The 22,098-nt window shown below is 42.0% G+C and overlaps 1 protein-coding gene across 1 annotated transcript in view; it reads right to left on the bottom strand.

Annotated features, from left to right (window-relative positions):
• The window catches only part of eipr1 (EARP complex and GARP complex interacting protein 1), a 66,372-nt gene that overhangs the window by 41,559 nt on the left and 2,715 nt on the right, over positions 1-22,098 (bottom strand). The window contains exons 3-4 of the mRNA XM_085767724.1: positions 15,735-15,867; positions 12,945-13,101 (exon numbers count right to left, since the gene is read on the bottom strand). Coding sequence (XP_085623850.1) covers positions 12,945-13,101; positions 15,735-15,867 — 290 coding nt within the window. The remainder of the gene's footprint in view (positions 1-12,944; positions 13,102-15,734; positions 15,868-22,098) is intronic.

Consider the following 22,098-nt stretch of genomic DNA (forward strand, 5'->3'; position numbering starts at 1 on the left):
AATGGATACCAACTGTCTTCATAACAAAAAGACACACCAAAAAACATCCAAATACCTCCATGCTGCTCGTATGTAATGTCCGTCTTGTATTGAAGCCCCAAAATGCGAAATTGTTCCGAAAGAGGACAGACCCTGGTTCGTCCAAATTTGACGAACCGGGAAGAGGAGCTTCCGCTACAAACAAGCTTGAAAAATAGAATTATTTAATTTTTTTCAGGACAATTTCACATTTCGGGGCTTCAATACAAGACGGACAGTACATACGCCCCTGGAGGCAACAACTCCAGGGGCAATTCACTTGGCAATTCAGGCAAAAATGAATGGAAACACTTTAAAATGCAAGAAATGTATTCGATACACCAGTTTGATTGCAAACTCGGTTTAAAGCTCTTAGATGGAAACACATTTTCACCGGCTTTATTCACATTAATATTTTTAGCAATCTTTAGATAATTCAATTGACAAGTGGATAGAAACATAGCTACTAATGTGAAAATATTATCACCAAATTCCATTAAAGAAGAACAAAAGTCTGTCTCTCTGACTTCCCTTCATGATGTGAAGCTCAGTCATTTCCTAAAACAACAGGGCACTGCCAGGCCCAGGGAAATCAGGACTAAACAGAACATTTCCAGCAGCAGGACATGTGGTCTGTGTTGCATTCATTCAAGATAAATAAACTACAGTGCCAGTGTTCATGGTAATAAACAAACATGTCACCAATGCAACAGTGTGGTTCATTCATGTGTTTTTGATGAACAATGGAGCTGTGTGTGGCGCAGGAGAATAACACGTCAGGCTTTAGATACAGACACAATACGTGTTCATAGATGCTTTTAAAGGCTTTAGCTCCTTCATCATGGTTGTTGACAATTATCAGACAAGTCGGCAGTCGTAGTAGCAGCTCTGTCAGACTGTATTAGGGCACAACAGTGCTTTTCCAATAAATGCCCACAGAAAGAAAAACCTGTAAAGTGGACTTATCAACACTGTGACCATGCATATCGTTAGTTCACCTCATACAGCAACAGAAACAGAAAAATGACAATTTGAGGAATTTCATTGAGTCACGTGCTAGAACTTTAGCTTAGGGGACAAATACTGAATGTAGATAGAGTAAGGGGAGATTTGGTATTCTTGATTTGATTTGATTTATTTGTTGATTAAAAAAAAAAGAGAGAACCTGCACAGTCCCCACTCACTCCAAAAACTGAAGAGGATGACACAGAAAGGTCCAAGACTTATTTCCACTGTGGTCCTCCGCTAAGACAGTCCAAGCTAAGTGATAAAAGCAACAACATCAGACAATTTTGCAAATTTGCAATACATATCAAAATGAAGTGTACACATAAATCACCCTAAGTATGGAATACACACTGCTGGTGGGCGATGATGGAATCACCCAGTATCGTCGCACTTTTACAGCAACCAAAACCAAACCCTGTGTTCACTGCCTGCATCCAGGTCTGTGCTAGGACCACATACAGTACGCTGCACTAAAGTAGTGGGATATCGATCTTCTCATCTCAGTCGGAGAAAGAAAGTCAATAAGCATATATACCAAAATATGTATGTACGTATGCATATATATTTAATAGTATTATTACTTACATTATTATATAAACCTTTAGCTATTCATAGCAGTGAAAGTGATTGAACTATATCCTTAGACCTACCTTATAACACAGCTCAACTAGATATTATTCCTAGGACCTTCTACGCACTTTTGATGACTGTAAGCACTTTATCATGACACGGTTGCACTTTTGTACTGTCTGAATCTGTATTATTTATCTATTGTACTGCTGCTATTTTTATAACATGCCTTTGTTTTTATTTATTGTAATTTGTGTGTACCAGGGAACATCTATGTATGGGACAGCGGATGTAAATTAGCCTGTGGCTACAATCCGGCGTGCTTACGATTGTTTCGTTCATGAACTCGCATTGTCCCATTTTAAAAAATAAATTGAATTGAATTGAATTGAATTGAATATTTCACTATTACTGTAAAATGACTTTAGCCTAGTTATCCTAAATTTCTAATTTTGTGTGATTCCAAATGCATTTTGTTGATTACCGTTCAATCCCTTCACATTTAGGGAGCTTATGTAACCTCCACTCAGGAGCCAGTGTCATCGCCAGCCAGAGGAAGTCGTATGCGGTTAGTCGTGTTACCTGATTTCAGCGTGACACTGTGTCGAGCACATTTGATTCTCACACATCAGCATCATTGCTTTGCCAAGGAATTGACGACAGCATAGCTGGCAAATCTAGCGGCCCAATTCTGTCAATCTAGTCTTCAAACACAGCTGTGGGATGCAGGTTGCCTCGCTGGTGATAAAGAAGTGGTAGCTTTAACTGCATACTTAGCTTTGATTCCACACTACATACTACTCTGAGCAAAGTATTGATTCCACGCTGCATGCTTCTTAGAGCTGTAATGCTCCACTTTGCTCTACCTTATGTATTCTGTGGGCCAACCGTTGGGACTTAAACATACCTGACATGCTGGAGCCTTAACCCGTGTCCCCCAGTGTTTACTGGATCACTTATATGCTTCTGTTGTTTGTTCTGAGTTTGGATAGGTTTATCAGCTAAATGTAGGCGCAGACACAACTACATGGTACACAACCCAAGTAAGAAACAGTACTTTTTAACTCCAAGTTCTGTCGACTTTAAAAGCAATATGTCAGTGCAGTCAGAGACCCAGCAGAAAGCTAAACATAACCCTGGCCTGAAAAAGCTGCTGTATGCTTCTTAAGGTTTTGATTTGGTGTGACTTTTTTGCTCAAGGAAAAAAAAAAATCTGTGTCTAATCTGGGTTAAAGGATGTAAAATGTCAGGGAGGTGCAGACGTGGTCTGGCTGAAATGTAGGATGTCTGAGGCTGTCACAGCTCCAAAGCGGCTATCATTAGAGCTTTACAAAACGATGCTATTTATTTTTTTTAGTACATCAATTAGACAGCTCCATTTCCTAGGACTTATTTGTCAATTTGAAGCAGCAGCAACAATGGCAGTGTTTGAAAGAGTGTGTGCGTTAGAGAGGGTGAGAGTGCTAGTTGGAGATAAAAGACATGACAAAGGAAAGAAAGGGAGACCACGTTTAAGTTTGCCTGTGGGCTGAATCCAAGCTTGGTATATGCAGAGTCCCATTAGAAGAGGTGGAGTGGGGAGAAGGATAGAGAGAGGGAGGGGGTGAGGAAGAGGAGCTGTGTTAATAAGGGCTGTAAATTCTTGGCTGCTGAGGGACATCTTTTACATTCACCTAAAGGACAAGAAGTCATGGGATACACACTCCACATGACTGGTTTTGTCAGTTAGGAGGACACTGCACTGATTACTGATTACTCACCTGACAATATGTATGTTGAATAGTTACTGTGAATATCCTCCTGTTCATAGTTCAAGTGCTACGGCACAGTTGTTCTTCTGAAATGTCTGACTTAGCCAAGTTCTGCTATTTCCATGCACATGCATGCAAAAGTTTGGTTACCCCTGGTCAACATTTCTGTAAATGTGAACAGTTGAAATGAATTAAATTATCTCCAAAACGCATAAAGTTACAGATGACACATTACAGATGACTCCATTGTATTATCATGCTCAAGCTGATATAGGCCAGGGCTAGCTTGTTACCAAAGTCCAGAACGTCTCTGTTGTTACCATGACACCTTTATTAGGAGAAAAGATGTGATAGAAACAAGAGTAGCCTAGGTTTTGGGCATCCAGAATCAAGAATTGAATGGAACTGGTTCTAACATTTCAGTTCCATCAGAATCTTTCAGAAGTTTTAATTTGAATTCCCCTAAACAGTTCCTAAACAGTTTTCATTTGTGCTTTGTCTTTTCTAAGTAGTCATTTCTAACACACCTGGGAGGCTTGATTATTCTAAATGGTAATGCAGGTACAGGCCAAGTGTAGGTATTTGCTAAAACAGGTACTATTTAATCCAAAAAGAACTCAAATTAGCTCCCTCATTCAGACCATCCAAACGTTTTGGCCTCACCTCTTAAAATAATCAGAATCGAGAATCTTTAGGAACTTAACATTCAAACGATGTCCAACCCTGAACAAGAGTTAACATTGGTGTTGCTGCTACTAGTGAGTAAAATCATGATGTTTGATTGTCAGCATTTCCTCTACACTGGTAAGTAAACAGCTGCTAATGCAAAGGTCAATTATTAGATTCATTAGGATTAATGGCTTTAATGAGTGACTGAAGGAAAAAATGTCTTCTGACCAATACTGCCATCATGATGTAAATGAAGCACAAATATATTTCCATATAAATCCACTAAGTTTTATAGTTACCATTTAGCAACAGCTGAATATATTTAAATGTCATGTCATTTTTAAAAAGAAGAAATTGATAGTCATCCAGTAATTATCTTTTTCTCTTTCAGCCCAAGTTAACTTGATGAGACATCTTTGATGTGTTCAGACATATTTAATGATTATCAATTAGAGCTTAGTTAAAATTGTGGCTCTTGCTGTCTGAAAGTTTCACTCATCATTGAGTCCTGGGTATTATGCCCCTGGACACAACCCAACTCCACACATCTCATCAAGGACATACAGTCACATGAATTTAAAAGCTTAAAATCTAGGAGATACAAGGTGATTTGACTAGTTCAGTCTAAAGCCACAATATTAGTTTTGGTTAACATTAAAAGTGGATTTTTGTACAGAACAAGGACTCTATTTGCACCTCATCTCTTCCAAGTGAAAGTACACCACAAAGGCTTCCCCTCATGGCCAGTATGAATAGGAGCAATGATGACGGTGACCAAGAATTTTTGAATAATGTATATAATGTGAGTATTTGAATGACGTTAACAAAACCCAATGGTATTCGTTAAAGTTTATCTTGAGGACCAGGGTTTTGTCCTCAAATGCAACATAATAATGTGTTTGTGTGAAAAGATGTGTGTCTCCAAACACACACCCACACCATAGACTGTAAAAAGAATGGACGTAGCGTCCGTGACGTCACCCATTGGTTTTGGGGAGTCGTTTTTGTGACTCAAATATGGCGGCCTGAACAGCGCCATGTTGGATTGGCCGGCCGAGAACCTGCCCACTGGCCTCGAAGCAGCCTGTCTCCGGACCGCTCCGGACCTGTCACTCAACGTTTCCGCGCCCTAATTGGTCAGAGTTTTAACCTAATAACAGTAAAACGGTAGAGTTTAAAAAAAATTCACCCCCCTCAGAGTGTGTGCGGGGGTAGAAACTATCGATTGAGAAAAAAAAGCGTTCTGACACCAGGCTTTTAACATGTTTACTGAGGATGTAAAATCGGCGATTTTAACATGGGGGTCTATGGGGAATGCTCCCTTCTGACACCAGCCCCCAGAGGAAGCCGGGGGGATTGCAGTTTTTTGAACGCGGAAGTGAGCTTCACTTCTCAGACCCACAACTGCCCCCTTGACCCACACACACAGCTTGGTGGAGGATCTCAGTGCAGCACTTAGACCTTATAGATGGATGCAGCAGGATGCCAGATACCACCTCTGTTTCCCTCATACACACACATTCCCAGACACATACATCAGTTTACCATAGGACCATTTAAATCCATTCGCCACTTTGGGATTTACACACCGTCTGCTTTCCTAGTATCGATTAATTAATGCAATAGAGTCACTAAGGTATACATTGCCTTCCTCTCTTATTAAAAACATAAGTTTTATGCATTTGACCTTGAGCTCTGCAACAAGCTGGCACATTGCTGCTGGAATGGAATGTAAATACATTGGAGGAGAGCTATGGAGGTTTTACAGCCCCTCATATCCTAGACTGGGACACACACACACACACACACACCTCTCTCTCACTCTGTCTCAGTCTCTGAGTTAAATCCCAGGCCTGACAACCTGCACAGAGAGAGTATGTGTATGTGTCTCTTTCCTCATGGATGAGATTTTAACAAGGATACAATGATACAAAGGGTGTGTATGTGTATGTTATCTTGCTGAGTTAAAGTGATATGCAAACATTTTTTTTTCGTGTCTTGCCTCACTCCAGAGTCGATGACAAGCAGATAGACACCATCCTTTCGACTGTGCGTGCAGTAACAAGGGAGATAGAGCCCGTATCGCCCGTAATTAGCTTAGTTCAAACACTGGAAGTGTATAGGTAGTGTTAGCCTGCCTCCTACCCGAGCTGAAATCAGCAGTCAGAAACTGATTTAATTTTAGCTCTAAACTCTGTAAATATATCACTTTATCAACATTTCAAACATTTTTAGGCGAGAAAGTAGCCGTTTAGATCAGCAGTGTGTCGTTAATTTGTCTAAATACCAGCTGTTTACAATTTTGTTCGGACGAATTCGGCGCTACTCAAGCTAGCCGTTGTGATCAACGCATTTCCGGTTACTTTCACGAAATAGAACACCCGTTTCCCTTTACATACAGAAGTGCTTTTACTTTGAAATAGGAAGCTAACCTACCCTTGATGTAGCTTTTTGCTTGAACCCTCCGTTTTGACCGATCTCGTCCCGTTATTAGCATTTGACCGCTCAAGATGCCTTACCGGAGAGTTTTGTCAGCTCTGAGACGAAGATCGGTCCGTTTAGAGTTGCCGAAGAGTGTCTCTGATGACTTTAGGTGGAGGCAGGCTAACACTACCTATACACTTCCAGCGTTTGAGCTAAGCTAATTACGGGTGATACGGGCTCTCCCTCGTTACTGCACGCACAGTCAAAAGGATGGTGTCTATCTGCTTGTCATGGACTCGGGAGTGAGGCAAGACAAAAAAATGTTGGCATATCCCTTTAAGGACTGCTTCAGATCACAAGTTCCATGTTGCTTCTAGTGTTGTGGTGAAGTATGTTTCCCAGGACTTATCTTAACCTCCATGTCAAGTGATTTGAGAAGATGCTGTGAAGGGGAAGGATTCACTTCATGGTTAGAAAAATACCTAGCTTTGTTAGCTCTTACATTCTAGAGGATTCACATTCCTAGTTAGAGATGGGTATCAGGGGTAGAATTACCATTACTATAACGAAGTGGTGAGCTTTGTGGAGTACTTTTAATATTAGTGGGATAGTATTAAGTATTTTAATTCAATACATTTAACACATCATTACAGAGCAAAAGCAAAGGTCTCATAAAGATGTTATGATTAACAGCGTGAGAACAAACAAATGAAAAAGCTACACCAGCAACTGGAGTAAAAAGCAGCTGATCTGTTGAGTCCAAAATCAAACACACCTGCCTTGTTGTGAGACCATCAGGTGCATGCTGGGTCTGGTTGAACGTTAAACAGAAGCTCTACTAGCACTGTAAAAGGGCCTATTCAGCCCAGTGTTTGAAAACCTTCTATTATACAGCGAGTGAGCAGAGAAGTTACATGTGGAGCAGATCATTGAGAACTTCAGAGTGAGATTCAGATCAGTCTGTGCAACAAATGACTGATGTTGTAAGTCACTTGCAATCTTCATCTGCTTGATTTATGTTATTTAATAGTGCTAAATAAAATCTATGGCAGAGGTTCCTGGGTGTCTCTGTTATTTTGTCCCATTTATGTCAATGAAAGGATAAGTAATGGAAACACCTCTTTGGAAAGCAGCACAGGCTGAGGAGCAGCACAAACACACAGAGACTACATCCTCCAAAATGATCATAAAGCTCAATCAACTTTTCACTAGAAAGCATTTTCAATAAAAATGCATTACATTATCTGGAACACTGAATGCAGGTGTTGAATTAGAATGAGTGCAGGTCTCAGTGTATCTGGAATGATCAGTCATAAGCACATGGCTGAAGTTAATCACTGGAACCTAATGGCAGTTCCCTCATGATGCTATTTAATACCATCTTTAAAAAAAAACAAAAAAAAAAACATAAAAATATTTTGTAGTTTTACTGACATTTTACAGAAGTAATCTGACTTACATTTTTATTACTTTTTACTACAGTGCAATTTCTGTTAAGCAACACTACTGGAGTAAAGCTATAGGCTACAGTAGTCTTTCACAACTGGTTTCATTTTAGACCTGGTTCCACATGAGTAAAATACCTGACTTCATTCAGCTGCCATCGCCAAATCCCATTTTGAATTTCTCTCTCTAGTTATTTTCTTTTGCTTTTTAAACACACACCAGTTCATGCGTTTTGGGCTGAGTTTAATAGAATAAATTGAACAAATGTTCCTTACCAAACAAACTACTTGAAGATATGGGTGGGGATTCCAAAGGTTTCAAGTTCAATAAAAAAGATTATGGGCTGGATTCAGATTTAAAATGATATTGAGCCCTATCCTTATTCCTTATTCCTGGCAGTGCTTAATATCATCAGCTGTCGTTAATTAACACTTTACAATTTTCCATGATGGCAAAAAATAAACTTTTGGCTCCAGACTAGATAATATGCTCCTTTAAACCTGCTGTTTTTACTGTACCAGGCCAGACTGGATGAGGATGGAAACATCCCATCAGTCTATGTCTATTAGGTAGACTGATTCTGCAGTCTAAACACCAAACAACAGGTGACTTATCCAGAGAAAAAACAAAAAGCTGATTGTGTCACATAATTTTCAGAGGATTCTTTGAGTCTTGTCAATATTTTAATCTTATCAATTTACTAATTTTGAATGTAGACCTATTTGGAGCCATAGCTCATTAACAAGTCATGTGCAAAGTAAGGGCTGCAGCATTTATCTCAAATGGTCAAGGACATATAGAATACATTTAGAATAAATATCTCACAGCTTTCACGACTCACCCTGGTTTCTGGTTGCAGGTTGCCAACAGGAATCAGGCTGCCATGATAGTTTTTTTTAGCCAACCTCTTCACAGGTTCTATTCTGATTATTAAATGTGGTTTTAATGATTTATATTTATTATTTATCTACTATTGCAACAATGAATCCCATAATTCATCTGAGAAATTCAAAAATAACACATTGATCTTTTATTTAGTTAACTTGAATAAAAATATTAAAAGTTAAACCTAATAAGATTGCATAGGAGATTCAAAGGGGCTCTGGTTTAACAAGTGGAGTCAGCACGACATTGGGATTTAAATGCTTTCAAATCTCAATTTAAACACACACACAGCGCTAATATTTGCATGTCCTCGTGTCATGTCCGTACAGAGCACTAGTGATCACCAGAAATTGGCCCTCACACTATCGCATGGCACAAGTAGAGACACAGCAGAGATGGTATCACAGCACAGGATGCAAGGATACAGATACTGCATGCAGCCAGATGAAAGACTGAAAGACTGGGGCGACTGAAAGCCACATAATGCACGACTGCATTCATGTGTGTGTGCACAAACACACATAATCACACCCACAAATACTCCCACCCCCTCCTGTCACACCCCACTTTAGAAAATCAACCTTGTTGCCTTTTGTGCTTTACCATTCCCTCCTAGGGCCCTGATTGGCTAAAATGGCTCCACAGGAATCGATTTGCTCAACTGGCATGGCTTCCAATCGAAACCAAGTGCAAGAAGAATAAGTAGAAAGAAAAAACCGCCAAATGCCAAAAAAAAAAAAAAAAAAAACATTTTTCCCTAGCTCTGTTTAGCCCCGTTATGTTGGGTGGATTCTGACGATATTTCCATTCACAACAGGGCAGAGGCTCAAATGTTTGCCCACCCAAACAATGAGGGGATTTGGAGGAAGGAGAAAGTGTTATTGTTAGTGGGAGTGGAGGGACACCAGCAACTGGAAAACACAGCCATGAAGGATGCAGGCTACACACAGGCAGACAGACTACAGCACACACAAACACACACAGGCAGGTAGACACACACACACACACACACAAAATAGACAAAAGCCTCATAATACAAGCTCCAATCGCTTTACTCTTTGTCTGCTTACACACACGTGTGTGCGCACACACACGCACGCACACACACACACACACACACACACACACACACACACACACACACACACACTTATCTCCACTCATTCTGATAATACTGGCAGCTTGCACCAGTGTATGAGTTGTGTGTGTGTGTGTGTGTGTGTGTGTGTGTGTGTGTCATGGAGAGATGGAGGAGGTGGGCAGCAGACCAAAGCCATCCATCTAAGGAAGCCAATAGTGCACAGCATAGGCTACAGGCTTCACAGCGCCCACAGCACTCCCACCAGCACACACACACACACACACACACACACACACACACACACACACACACACACTAACATGCACAGACAGACACACGCACGCACACAGTGTGATGCCCTTGTGAGGGTTACAGCTCTCAGGGTGTTAAGATGGTGGAGCACAGAGCCATCAATCTTTACCCAGCAGCCTTGCCTGACCTACCCTCTGACACACACACACACACACACACACACACACACACACACACACACACACACATATAGTACACATACATGGGTGCACCTCTGCACATCCAACGCCCTCAAGTTTTCACACTCAAGCACAAAACACACACCAAGTTGCACAAATCCAGGCCCTCTCCCTCTGCTGTGTGAGCTGAGCTCTCTCCATCTTTATCTGTGCCCAACAGACACCAGCTACAGCATGCATCCTGCTAACTGACTGGCACCTTTAAATGATAGCAATCATGATGAACAGTGGACTAAAGAGGAGAATGACCATTGATTTTCATTCTCATATAGGTGCTGTGTTGTAGCACGGCAAGGGAGCACTAACTGTAACACCAAGGAATCATGACTGCAATCTGAGGTGTGGTCCAGACAATAGTCTTAGCCCAAGACATAAAAACATTCATATGAAGAACAGAATCAAAGAGAGAGAAAGAGGTAATGTTAGCAATTAGCATTAGACAATGATGTTAGCTAATGTAACACTAATCCAAGTTCCAGTTGTACTCGGAATTTGGAATTTCCAAGCTCTGAGTTGGAATTTCAATCTGGATTGCTCCTGAAGTGGGATCGCCAACAGAAAGTCGGACAAATCCCACCAGCCCCGACATGAAAATTTAAGATGGCTGCTACTCACGTCAACAGGAATAAACATGTTGCAATTTTATTTTTAATTCTGTCATAATTGTCAAGTGCACAATACTGCTTGCTTCTTCTCCCTGGACATTCTCCTACAGTGTGTTAAACAGCCTAGAGTGTTTTTTATCAAAACAGAATGGCTAGAAATGACTAGCAGTGGCTAACAGCTTTTGTTGTGAGTTTGTAAGGCATTTAAAAGAGGTTATCAATTGTTAGCATTGAACTGTAACGTGTTTATTGTTGAATTTTCGTTTTCATCATACTGATCATCCATTTTTGTGTTGGGTTTTTGAACAGGAAAGTTCTCAACGGAGCGACGTCATTCAAAGCTCCAACTTCTGACTTCTGACTTCCAACGTAAATGGAACGTGCCATAACTCAAAGTCAACCAGCAAGCTTTATTTACCTTTGAGCTTAAAAAGCTTGTTCCAGTAATGAAGACTGTGACACCATAGAAAGAACCAGAACATTTCTTACCTCCAAGACGGCTAAAGTTTATATGCATGCCATGATATTCTCACACATAAATTATTGTTTTACAACGTGGACACACACAACAGAAAGTATTAAAACCCATCAAGTCGCTCTTCAAAAAGGCAGTTAAAATTTTGGACAGGAAACCTTTTCATTTTCATTACTGTAATGTTTTAAAAAAGTTTAACATTCTTGACCTGGACAGTTATCAGACTAATTTTCAAAGTTTTAAATGCACTTGCCCCCTCACCATTGAATTAATTAATTCAGAAAAATGAAAATGAAGGACGAAGAACCAGAGCCTAACAAGAGGTGATTGCAATGTACCGAGGTGTAGAACAAAATTTTGTCAAATGGTTGTTTCTGTAAGAGGAACACAGTCCTGGAATAAGTTACAACTACTCACTCTTTTAAAAAATCTCAAACATTGGTTAAAAACAAATCAGACATGTACCCATATATCTTAAATACTGCTTTTAATCTGATGCCTGTTCCCGGGGCTTTTGGTATACTGTTCTGTAACTGTGGGTTAAAATTGTCTGTCTGCATCTGTTTTGCCTTGATATTGTCTGTGTTCTGTTTTGTAATTGTCCATTGTATGATTTGTTGTCGCGAGGTTTTAAAGTCCCATGTGTTTATGTTGTCTAGGAACATGCCACTACAGCTGAAATTTAGCTGTTATGCTAAGTCCGGTGCATTTTCACTGATGCTTAACGCATCAATGTTGATGAATGTGCAATGTCCCAACTCAATAAAGAAAGAAATGAAATGAAATGAAAAAGTGTTAAGTGGTGTTCTAATTTTGGATTGTTTTGTCAAACTTTTACAATGATTTCTAATGTGACCATATGTCCAAATATTCACTATCAGCCAATATCATATAGCTAAACTGGTATATCTTGATACACCAATAGCCAAATCCAAATCTTGAATATTATTATTACTATCAAAAATATGTATTATACATAATAAGGTAGAGACCAGAAGGCATATTGAATAGAGTTTCCCAATGCCCAAAAGAGGGTAGTAGTCCAGATATAGTCCAGAGTTTACTCGAAATGACGTCATTTAGAACATTTTTACAGCCTAAACAGTTTGCCTGGGGCGTGCTCTCATGTTCACGTGATGCACGCATCTCCAGATGCACTTTGAGGAATAAAAAACTACTCCGGAGTATTCATCAGCATGAGGGTGAGTCAGTGATGACTGCATTTCATTTTTTGGTGAACTATTCCTTTCAGATCACACCTATGTCAAAATTGTGTCATAATTTTTCTTCTCCTTTTTTCCTTTTCCTATTTCAACTTCAACTTGTTTTGTGTTTAATAAAATATCTTGATGATAGATTGACATCAATGTACTGTACAGCTGTTTATTGTCATTTTGACAGAGTGGAAAGATATCAACAGTACAGTCAAACTGCACGATATTGTGGATCACACTGCACATGCATCACTTGTACTGTAACACTTTGAGCTGTTAGCCCAAATGCTTCTTCAGTAACACCTACCAGGCAGCGTTGCCATGGGCACTGTCGTCCAGGTGGCAGAGGAGCTCCAGGGTTTGGGGGTTGTGGGCAGTGTCGTCAGGTGACTCATGGCTTCCTGTTTCCCAGTCAGAGGGCATCCGCCATACTGCCGCACAAGAAACCACCCTGCTGTCACTGGCTGGAGGGGGAAACACACACACACATTGTTAGTGAGTGAGTGCTCTGTGTGCATGAATGTGTCTGTGTGCATGTGCACGTGCGAATGTGTGTTACAGGCTGGGCGTGGGGAGGGTGAAGAGGCGCTAACACAGTGACATGTATACACTCCTTCAAGCCCACATCACAAATTAGTTATTTTGGCACATCCTCACCAGAGCCAGAGCTGCTAATTGGAACCAGTAGGGTAAATGCAGAACTGATTCAGTAATTGGAATAAAAGTTTGAGGCTTAGGGGCATAACCTAACAGAGAGAGAGAAAGCAAAGAGAGATAGAAAACAGGGAGCAAAGAGCTTAATTTCTTTTTGGTGTAGCTATTGACAGCATGTGGGCAGGCGTTGGGCTATGAAACACTGGCGTTAGGCCTATTTGTCAAATTAAAAAGCAACTTGGTGTGAGTCCACAGGCTCTTGAGTGGTTTTAGACAACCTTGCACTTGGACTAAGTGGGAAAGCAATCATCTTGAACAAAAGCCTTTTCTTAACCATACGTGGAGCCCCAGTGGGGGGTGGTATGGAAACGTTATAGGAATGCCCTTGTGTGTGTGTGTGTGCGTATTTGTATGTGCTGTGTACTATCTATCTGTGTGAGTGTGTGCTGTGTGCAGCAGCGCATGGTGGGCTGTCTAAGACTCAGCCTGGGCTACAGTGGCTGTCATCCTGTCAACTCAAGCGTGCACAAGTCTCCTGACAGAGAGTGAGAGACAGTTGGAGGAAAGAGAGAAGAGAAGGAAGAGGGCGATGGTGGTGGTGGTGGTGGTGGTGGGGGCCCCCCATACTCCTGCATGATGCCGCCTCAGGCACATACAGTATATCTTCCTGTATACATGTGAGGACACTCATTAACACTAATTGATAGTTATTCATATCGCAACGCTGCAAATAATTCTGAGACTGAGGCTTTGCTCCATGTCGACGTACAATATTTGCATCTGCACATCTGTCAGCTGCACGTTCACACTGCCCATCTGCAAAAGTTGGGATCCATAAAAACAAACAAGAGAATGTGTGATAGAAGTCAGCACGGTCTCTCCAACACATTTCCCACCCCCAAAACAGCAGAGCGGAGGGCAGGGCTGTATGATACTGACACCTGTGGTCAACTGAGCGTGTTGAAATGCTGATGCGGGATTCAGAAATATATATTCAAATCAATTATAGCTGAAGAATTACTAAATTACAAACTGTCTACCGACAGTGTTTAGCTGTCGGTAGACTTTAAAAATATGACCTGTTCATTTATCACCAAATACAATTTAGCTTTAGCTGTTCTTTCATTTGTGTACTATAGCTGCAGTGAACAAGACTACGCCAGAGACACACTGCTCCTTCATCATCCATCTGACCTGCATTCAGAGTTAATTGTAATGACAGAATCAGCTCCATGCTGGCTTTTGGAAGTGAAAACAGTGTTTAGTGTGTGTGTGGTTTTTTTAGTTTTAGTCTATAGCTGTTTGGAAAATACCAAGATGTCTGGTTGTGTTGTTGCTTTGTGTTCCTTCAGTTTATCCTTTGGAGTAAAACATTTGAGTTACATGTCTGTGACACGCTTAAAGCTTGTGTGTTTGTGCCAAAGGACCTTTTGTCTCCATCTCTTGTCCTTTTGATAGTTTGGTGTTTGAGTAAGAAGAGCAACATTTCTGGGCCCAGAATTCTGCACGTCCCTCATATGAACTTCTTGAATAGCTTGTGACTGGACTGGGAGGCCCAATTGGTTTTTTAACACAAATCTGAGAGATTTGTAGTCTCACAAATACTGAACTGAACTGACTGCATGAGACACAGTGTCATACACCAGACCTGTTGTGTAGTTATGCCATTATTCCCTTCATACTGCATGTTCATGTGAAAAAATGGGTTATATACAATATGAAATGATTTGAAAAAAGCTTCCATCAGGCTCAATTTTTAAATTAGGACAATGGATGTGAATTAGCAACTATGCTTACTCCGGCATATTTACATTGATGCTCTGGCTGACATGTTGATTAATATGCAATGTTCTAATCAAATAAATAAAGAAAAAAAAATCTATGAATGCATTTCGTTCACAATTTATAATTTTGCTATCACACATATTAAAATTGAGCATAAATACATCCATGTCACCCTTTTACTTGTTAGAATTAAAGTAGTATTTTTGTCAAACTTATGGCAGAGTTGTTCTGTTTCAACTTTCAATTCTGATTGGAAGATCAGTTTTCAATTTGAACAAAAAAAAAAAGAAATCTGAAGAAGAACTGTACGGAACCCTCAAGGTTTTTTTGTCCTGACAGCAGTGGCTTTTATTATCTCATAACGTGGGTCATCATGTCCACACATTAGTATTGATTCTATCAGAATCTGAACACAGCTGCTACTGTAAGACCTGTGAAGACAGGTCATCTGTTAAGGACCCATTACATGTCAGAAGTCTGCACTAAACTCTAGTTCAGTATGAGGTCATTAGATGGAAGAAATACATCGGAGGAGGAAGATAAAGTCTACAAAAAATGAGACAGAGAAAGAGACACAGAAGGAAAAAAAGAGAGAGAGACATGTTGCATAAAGGAGCAGAGACTGGAGCCAGAGACAGAAGGAAACAGTAGGACTCACTTTTGTTATAGCAGGTGGTAAGCACAGCCTTATCTGCAGGACTGGCGCCAATGTGCCATATCTCCCCAGCTTGGTGCAGAAGGACATTTTTATTAATGATGTTATTCTCATCATCAAAGTCAATGATGTGGATCTGGAAGCAGAGACAGAGGAGAGGGGAGAGATGTGTTGAGGACAAAGCTGGAGTTAAAAAACACTGCATGCACCTCCTTCCACACACCAACTGTAGTTCAAAGCTCTACTCATCTTCCTAACCCCCCCCCTCAAAAAAAAGAAGGCTTCTCTTTTAATATGTCAGAATATGTAATTTATAGGCAGACTTTGCTTTGGTTCTTTCCCCCCCATCAACTTCATACGACTGAAGACTCTTCATCTTGATTTTCCCTTTAAAGCAACGATTAAGACACTTTAGAAGTCACATTAGATCCATAGAAGTTATGCATATGACATGTAGCGAGAGTCAGAAGGAAAGGTGCACCAAAAATGAAATCAATAAAAGCTCACTCTTTTAAAACAAATGGCCCTGATAAAAGAGGACTGGGAATGAGCTGCATTATCCAAGACAGGTTTTGTCTGAGAGGCCTCTGATTGTGGACATTTATTTGAAACAAACCTTTGAACTGCAGGTGATGATTCAGCTGTAGTGAAGATAGAATATCCCAACTTCACATATAGTATAGTACTGATCTGTGCAGTCTGAGGCTTATCAGTTACAGTAGTACTTGTGTCATCAGGTTGCAACAATACAGAAAACATGTAATTCCTGGAAAAGATAGCTGTGTGGAATGGTTGTGCACTAGATGAAAACCTAGTATGAATCTGAATTGGTATTTTTTGGAAACAGGTCCCAGAGTGGGAAAATCTCTAAACATTGGCCCAGTGTTTTCAAGTAGGCACCCAAAACTCCAGCCAGCAGGAATCATGAGGACCCACAAGGTCTCGCAAATTCACACATAATTGCACGATATAGCGTGATGTAAAAGAGAACCACAAAACCAAGAACAGTTTATTGTGTCCATACAGAGGAGTAATAGAAAAACAAGTCAGTGCTGACGTCCACAATCAGCATCTCCTTGTCCATGGTGTCAACGGGGTGAAATGACGTCTGAAAACACTGTTGACTTCAGGCCGGCTTCTGCTCATTACAATGTTTTCAAGGTGTAGTGCAGGGAAATCTGATCCGCCATGAACACAGTGTATTTTATTTTGAAAATAAACCGGATGTTTTATTTTGTGTATCCATGCACGACTTCCTGTCCCGCACAATCTGCTTTGTGCTGAAAAATAGAAGCTCTGTGTATCTGCTGTGGAGGGCTCTGGACAGCGCGCAGTATTTCCGCCTTTCCCTCATCGAGCTCATCAAATTCACAATCCAACAACTCCAAAACACTTTGATGGACAAGTTGTGACCTGCACATTCACCACGCTATGAGATAATAATGGGGGGGTTGGGAAGTTGTTTTCGAGGTAAATGTGTAGCCGGAACTACATTCCAGACATGGCTGCTTGGCAGAGTGATTTCAAAAGCGCAAGTAGTTCTGAGTATTTGCTGCATGTGTCGTGATGTTACATAATTATACGTCATTATTTCATAGCGTGGTCGTGGTGAATGTGCAGGTCACAACTTGTCCATTTGTGTTGTTGGATTGTGTATTTAGTTTGATGGGGGAAATGTGGAAATACCGTGCAGCTCACGTCTCTGCCCCGCCGATCTAAAAACAGCTTGCACCGACAATTAAAGGTAATGAACCTACTGCTATGACTATAGGGATTATGGCAATAGGAGAATTTGCCAAAATGTTGAAATATCCCTTTAAAATGTAGAGTTGGTCTTAATCTTTAGTACAAAGCCTCGTTACCAATGAGTTCCCTCTCTCCTGCTCTCTCTGCTAGTTCTTCCCTTTACTAATAAAAATACATGTAATGACGGTGGTTCCTTTGCTGTAATGGAGGTGAGTGTACTGGAAGTGCTCCTCTACCTCCCTGCTGTTCCTGAGCAGCTGGGTGGAGGGCAGGCCACAGCTGCACTTTAAAACCCCATCAACAGCTGGACGGACTTCACAGCAGTGAAGTTGAACAAACAGGCTAAACTTTTATCCATAACAAGTTGATAGAAACTCTTCCTTAACTGAGCTCTTTTCATTAGATGGAAATCTATTCTATGAGGGCCCTCGATTGAATGCAGTTCAGGGCCCACAGTGCCGTAAAACCGTAAGGGTCTCAAGGTTTGATCAGACAATATATGGCAGTTTCTCCCATAAGAGAGACACTTACAGCACCTTGGGGGACCGTTAATGGGGTCGCACTGGACAATAACTCCTGCTAGGCACTTCCACTCCCCTTGCCTGTACTACTTTTACAGGCTGAACAAGAGGATGAATAGGGGGAGCATGAGGAGGAGGAAGAGAGGAGCGTCAGAGCAGCAGCATCCTTCAGCCTTTTCAAAGTCAGCTAGGCAGCTATTAACCTTGGGTTGGACTGCATCGAGCAAAAAATTATTACGCAAAGTTATAATTTTATGGTGGTGGGGGAGCGGTACAAATAAATTCAGGCTGGTGGGACAGGGTAATTGGAAGGCCTGGTAATAGGGTCCCCCCAAATGAACTCAGGTGTGAGGGGAGAGAGAAGTTCCAGCCCTCCTCCCCCAGGTGATTTATCCGTCATTCTTCCAGGCCTGGGGAGTGACTCATAGCCCTTAGCCACTTGGGCATCCAGCCCAGCGCTGTTAATTATGTGCCGATGGTGGGAGGAATTGAGGCAGGAAGAAGGAGGGGAGGGGAACTGGGAAAAGAGGGGGCAAGGGAGGTGTAGTGACTTCTTTTCCTCTTGCCATAAAAGAGAGTCACTCACTGTTGCTGATGTAGTTAGCTTATAGTTGACGCGTGCATGGTGCTAGTAAACCCAATTGCCACAACAAAGTTTACCATAAAAAAGGGATTTATTTGTACAAACCAGTGGAACAGGTCTTCATGTCACAGCACAGCATGTCACGGTCAAAGAATTGTTTGCTTCCAATCAGCAACACCTGCTGATCGTTAGCTCGGTTTAAATAAGCCCCCATGACATATGCCCCACCTCACTTCCTGTGTGGGCGGAAGTTACAAAATAAGACACAAAAATATACCAAAATAAAAGCCCAGAATGGCTCCTACACCGGCCCCTAAATTGCTTTCTGGCGGTAGACAAAACAATTTACAAAATATACATATGAGGAGCCATCATTTACACAAATCAAAAACAATCAAGTTCATGTTTCATATAGTACTTGTAGTGGCAGTTGGCCTCCCACAGCTCCAATGGCCACGGTGATGGCTGGCAGGTAGCCCCCACGGCTCCGACAACAACCCGTGGCCCCAATAGCCACGGCAACGGCGGGCAGCTCCGCTGACGACCCATGGCCCCAATAGCCACGACCCGCGGCCCCAATGGTGACGGCCGGCAGCTCCGCTGACCGCAGCCCCAATAGCCACGGTAACAGCTGGCAGCTCCAATGACGGCCCGCGACCCCAATGGTCACGGTGCCCGCAGCTCCAGCCGCTCCGCCGCCGCTGCTCCGTTGTCGACCCACAGCGCCAATCGCTCCGTGCCGCAGCCGCTGTTTCCGCCGCGTAGCTCCAGCCGCTCCACCCCGATGACAACCCGCAGCCCCTATGGCTCCGATCCGCACCGGTGATGACCCGCAGCTCCGCCCCGCAGCACCTCCACACCAAGCGCTCCGCGCCGTCGGCGACCCACAGCTCAGCAGCCGCTCCCCTCGCCCCACCGCAGCCCCTATGGCTTTGGTGAGGGCCAGCAGTTCGGACAGCTCCGCTGTGGCAACAGCCCCAATGGCCCCGGAGACGGCAGCAAGGTGGCGTGGCTCAAACCCACTCCACTCGGCATGAACGGCCGCTCGCTCCCACCATGCTTTCCTCAGTCCACAAATGAAGCAAATTCTTTGACTTAATGTAGTGACTTCTTTTCCTCTTGCCATAAAAGAGAGTCACTCACTGTTGCTGATGTAGTTAGCTTATAGTTGACGCGTGCATGGTGCTAGTAAACCCAATTGCCACAACAAAGTTTACCATAAAAAAGGGATTTATTTGTACAAACCAGTGGAACAGGTCTTCATGTCACAGCACAGCATGTCACGGTCAAAGAATTGTTTGCTTCCAATCAGCAACACCTGCTGATCGTTAGCTCGGTTTAAATAAGCCCCCATGACATATGCCCCACCTCACTTCCTGTGTGGGCGGAAGTTACAAAATAAGACACAAAAATATACCAAAATAAAAGCCCAGAATGGCTCCTACAGGAGGGATAAAGCGAAGCTGGCTCGTGGCCCCCGTTTCTGGGGCCTCTCCTCTAAAGCTCTTCAGCTGCACAGATGACAGTGAGCGGGGCGGAGGAGTAGCAAATGGGTGAGAGGTGCCAAGCTCGGCCACTTTATCTCGTTAGCAGCCTTAAATGCCACGCTGACGCTCCCTCCGATCCGTCACTCCAGCTATTGGTCTCTGAGGGATTTGAGAGCTTCTCGGCGAGTTAAGAGAGGCATTTCCAACCTGCATTATGCTTAATGGGAGGTGCAGAGGCCAGCAGGCTTATGGGTATGGCAGAAGCTATCAGGACTGAAATGCCAATTGAAAAAACATTTTTCATATAGCAAGTTCAAACTTCATGAGCTTCATGAATAAAACAGTCTGCACGGACTGAACCCAGGACTCTAATGTCAGGTCATCTCCAAGAACAAGACCTGGAAGATGAATAATGATCCCTGTTAAGTTTTACAGCTTTGGATGCTCTTTGACACTGATATCAGAAAACAAAGCTGAAGTTTATAAAGATATGAAATGGCAATTGTGTGTTCACAATGTGATTTTAGCCGTGAAATGGGGATTGGGGTGATGCTAGTGATAGGAGAGTCTCTTCTAGGCAAGTTGTTGAAATGTTGAACTCAGTTTACACAAAATGTGTGTTAAATAACACTTCTTAAAATGTTTTTGTGTTCATCTTTCTTTCTTTTTTGTGTCATTGTCGTGTGAGCTACTGGACTAATTTGAATTTCCCTCCTAGGGATGAATAAAGTATTCTCTACTCTCTAAAAAGAAGAGATGTTCAAAAACTGATGATCTTGCATCTCTTAAACACTTTAAAAATAGGCAGAATTGTCAAATCTTACAAAAATCACAAGAAAACTGTAGTAAAAGCTTCCACGGTGCTTTCAGACGTGCCTGTATTGTTTTCAATGTAAACGTGCAGCATGAGGAGGAACGGCGCCTGTGTTCGGGATCACCCAGTGTTATTTGGTGCCTGTGTGGTTACCACGGCAACCATAGAAAAAAAACTGAGTGAAACAGTCAAGAAGGTGAGTTCCCCAACTTGTGATAGACATGTTCACCAGAGAACAGACAGATCGATGAAGACAAACTGTATTGGAGCAACATCAGATTTAAAGTGTGATTCTGTCAGGTCTCCTCTGAACCTCTGAGGCTCAGCTTGATTCACCTGCTTTTCACAGGCACAGTGATTGGCCAGCATCGTATTCTTGATTCCAGAATCATTTCACCCCAACGTCTGAGACAGCAGTGACTGAACCGTGTTGAAAGGAGGGTATCCAGTCAGACTGCTGAATCCCTTCAAACTGCACAACACAAACTGACACTGAGATTTCTAGTACATTTCTCTCACTACTGTCACTCACTGTGGCCTCAAAGCAAACAGTCCATTTAATAAATGGGCAATAAGTATTTCATCACCATATAAATCTAATAATTGTACAAGGATTAGGTTTACATAAATTATTCACCTCTTCCGTCTTTTTGTGCTACATTTCAAAGTGTTGGGAGGAGTGTGTGAGTGTGTAATAAGAAATCACACAGATTGACTGAACGCATTGTTGCCATTCCCAACAAGCCCCGTATTAGACCGGCTACAAAAGACTTGGACTGCACCACGTCTGTATTCAGGGCCAGACCGTTTTCACACTGAAGGCTGCCAGAAAATAGGTTGGTTTTTATCAAGGCACAAATCTTCTCTCTCTCTCCTTCTCTCATCCTTCTCCTCCTCATGCTCTCAGAGAGCTAATTATTTCTCCCCACATTTGGAGCCAACTGTTTCTGTCATCTGTCTCTGTAATGACCTCTGCATGCATGCATGCCCACACTCACTCTTCCTCCTTCACACACACATACACACACACACACAGACACACAGAACCCTCGCTGACACTCAGACACACCTTTGTAGCGAAACCACATGTACATACAACATATATGTATATATGCAACAGATCTGTCTATCAATACGGATGTCACTGGTTTAAACGCTGATTTATGGCTGTATAGTGAAATAGCTGGGTGATATCATAGGTATTAATTATCAATCA

This window comes from Trachurus japonicus, chromosome 22 (genome assembly GCF_045865225.1).
Source record: "Trachurus japonicus isolate A0001 chromosome 22, Traja_1.0".
Taxonomy (NCBI): Eukaryota; Metazoa; Chordata; class Actinopteri; order Carangiformes; family Carangidae; genus Trachurus; species Trachurus japonicus.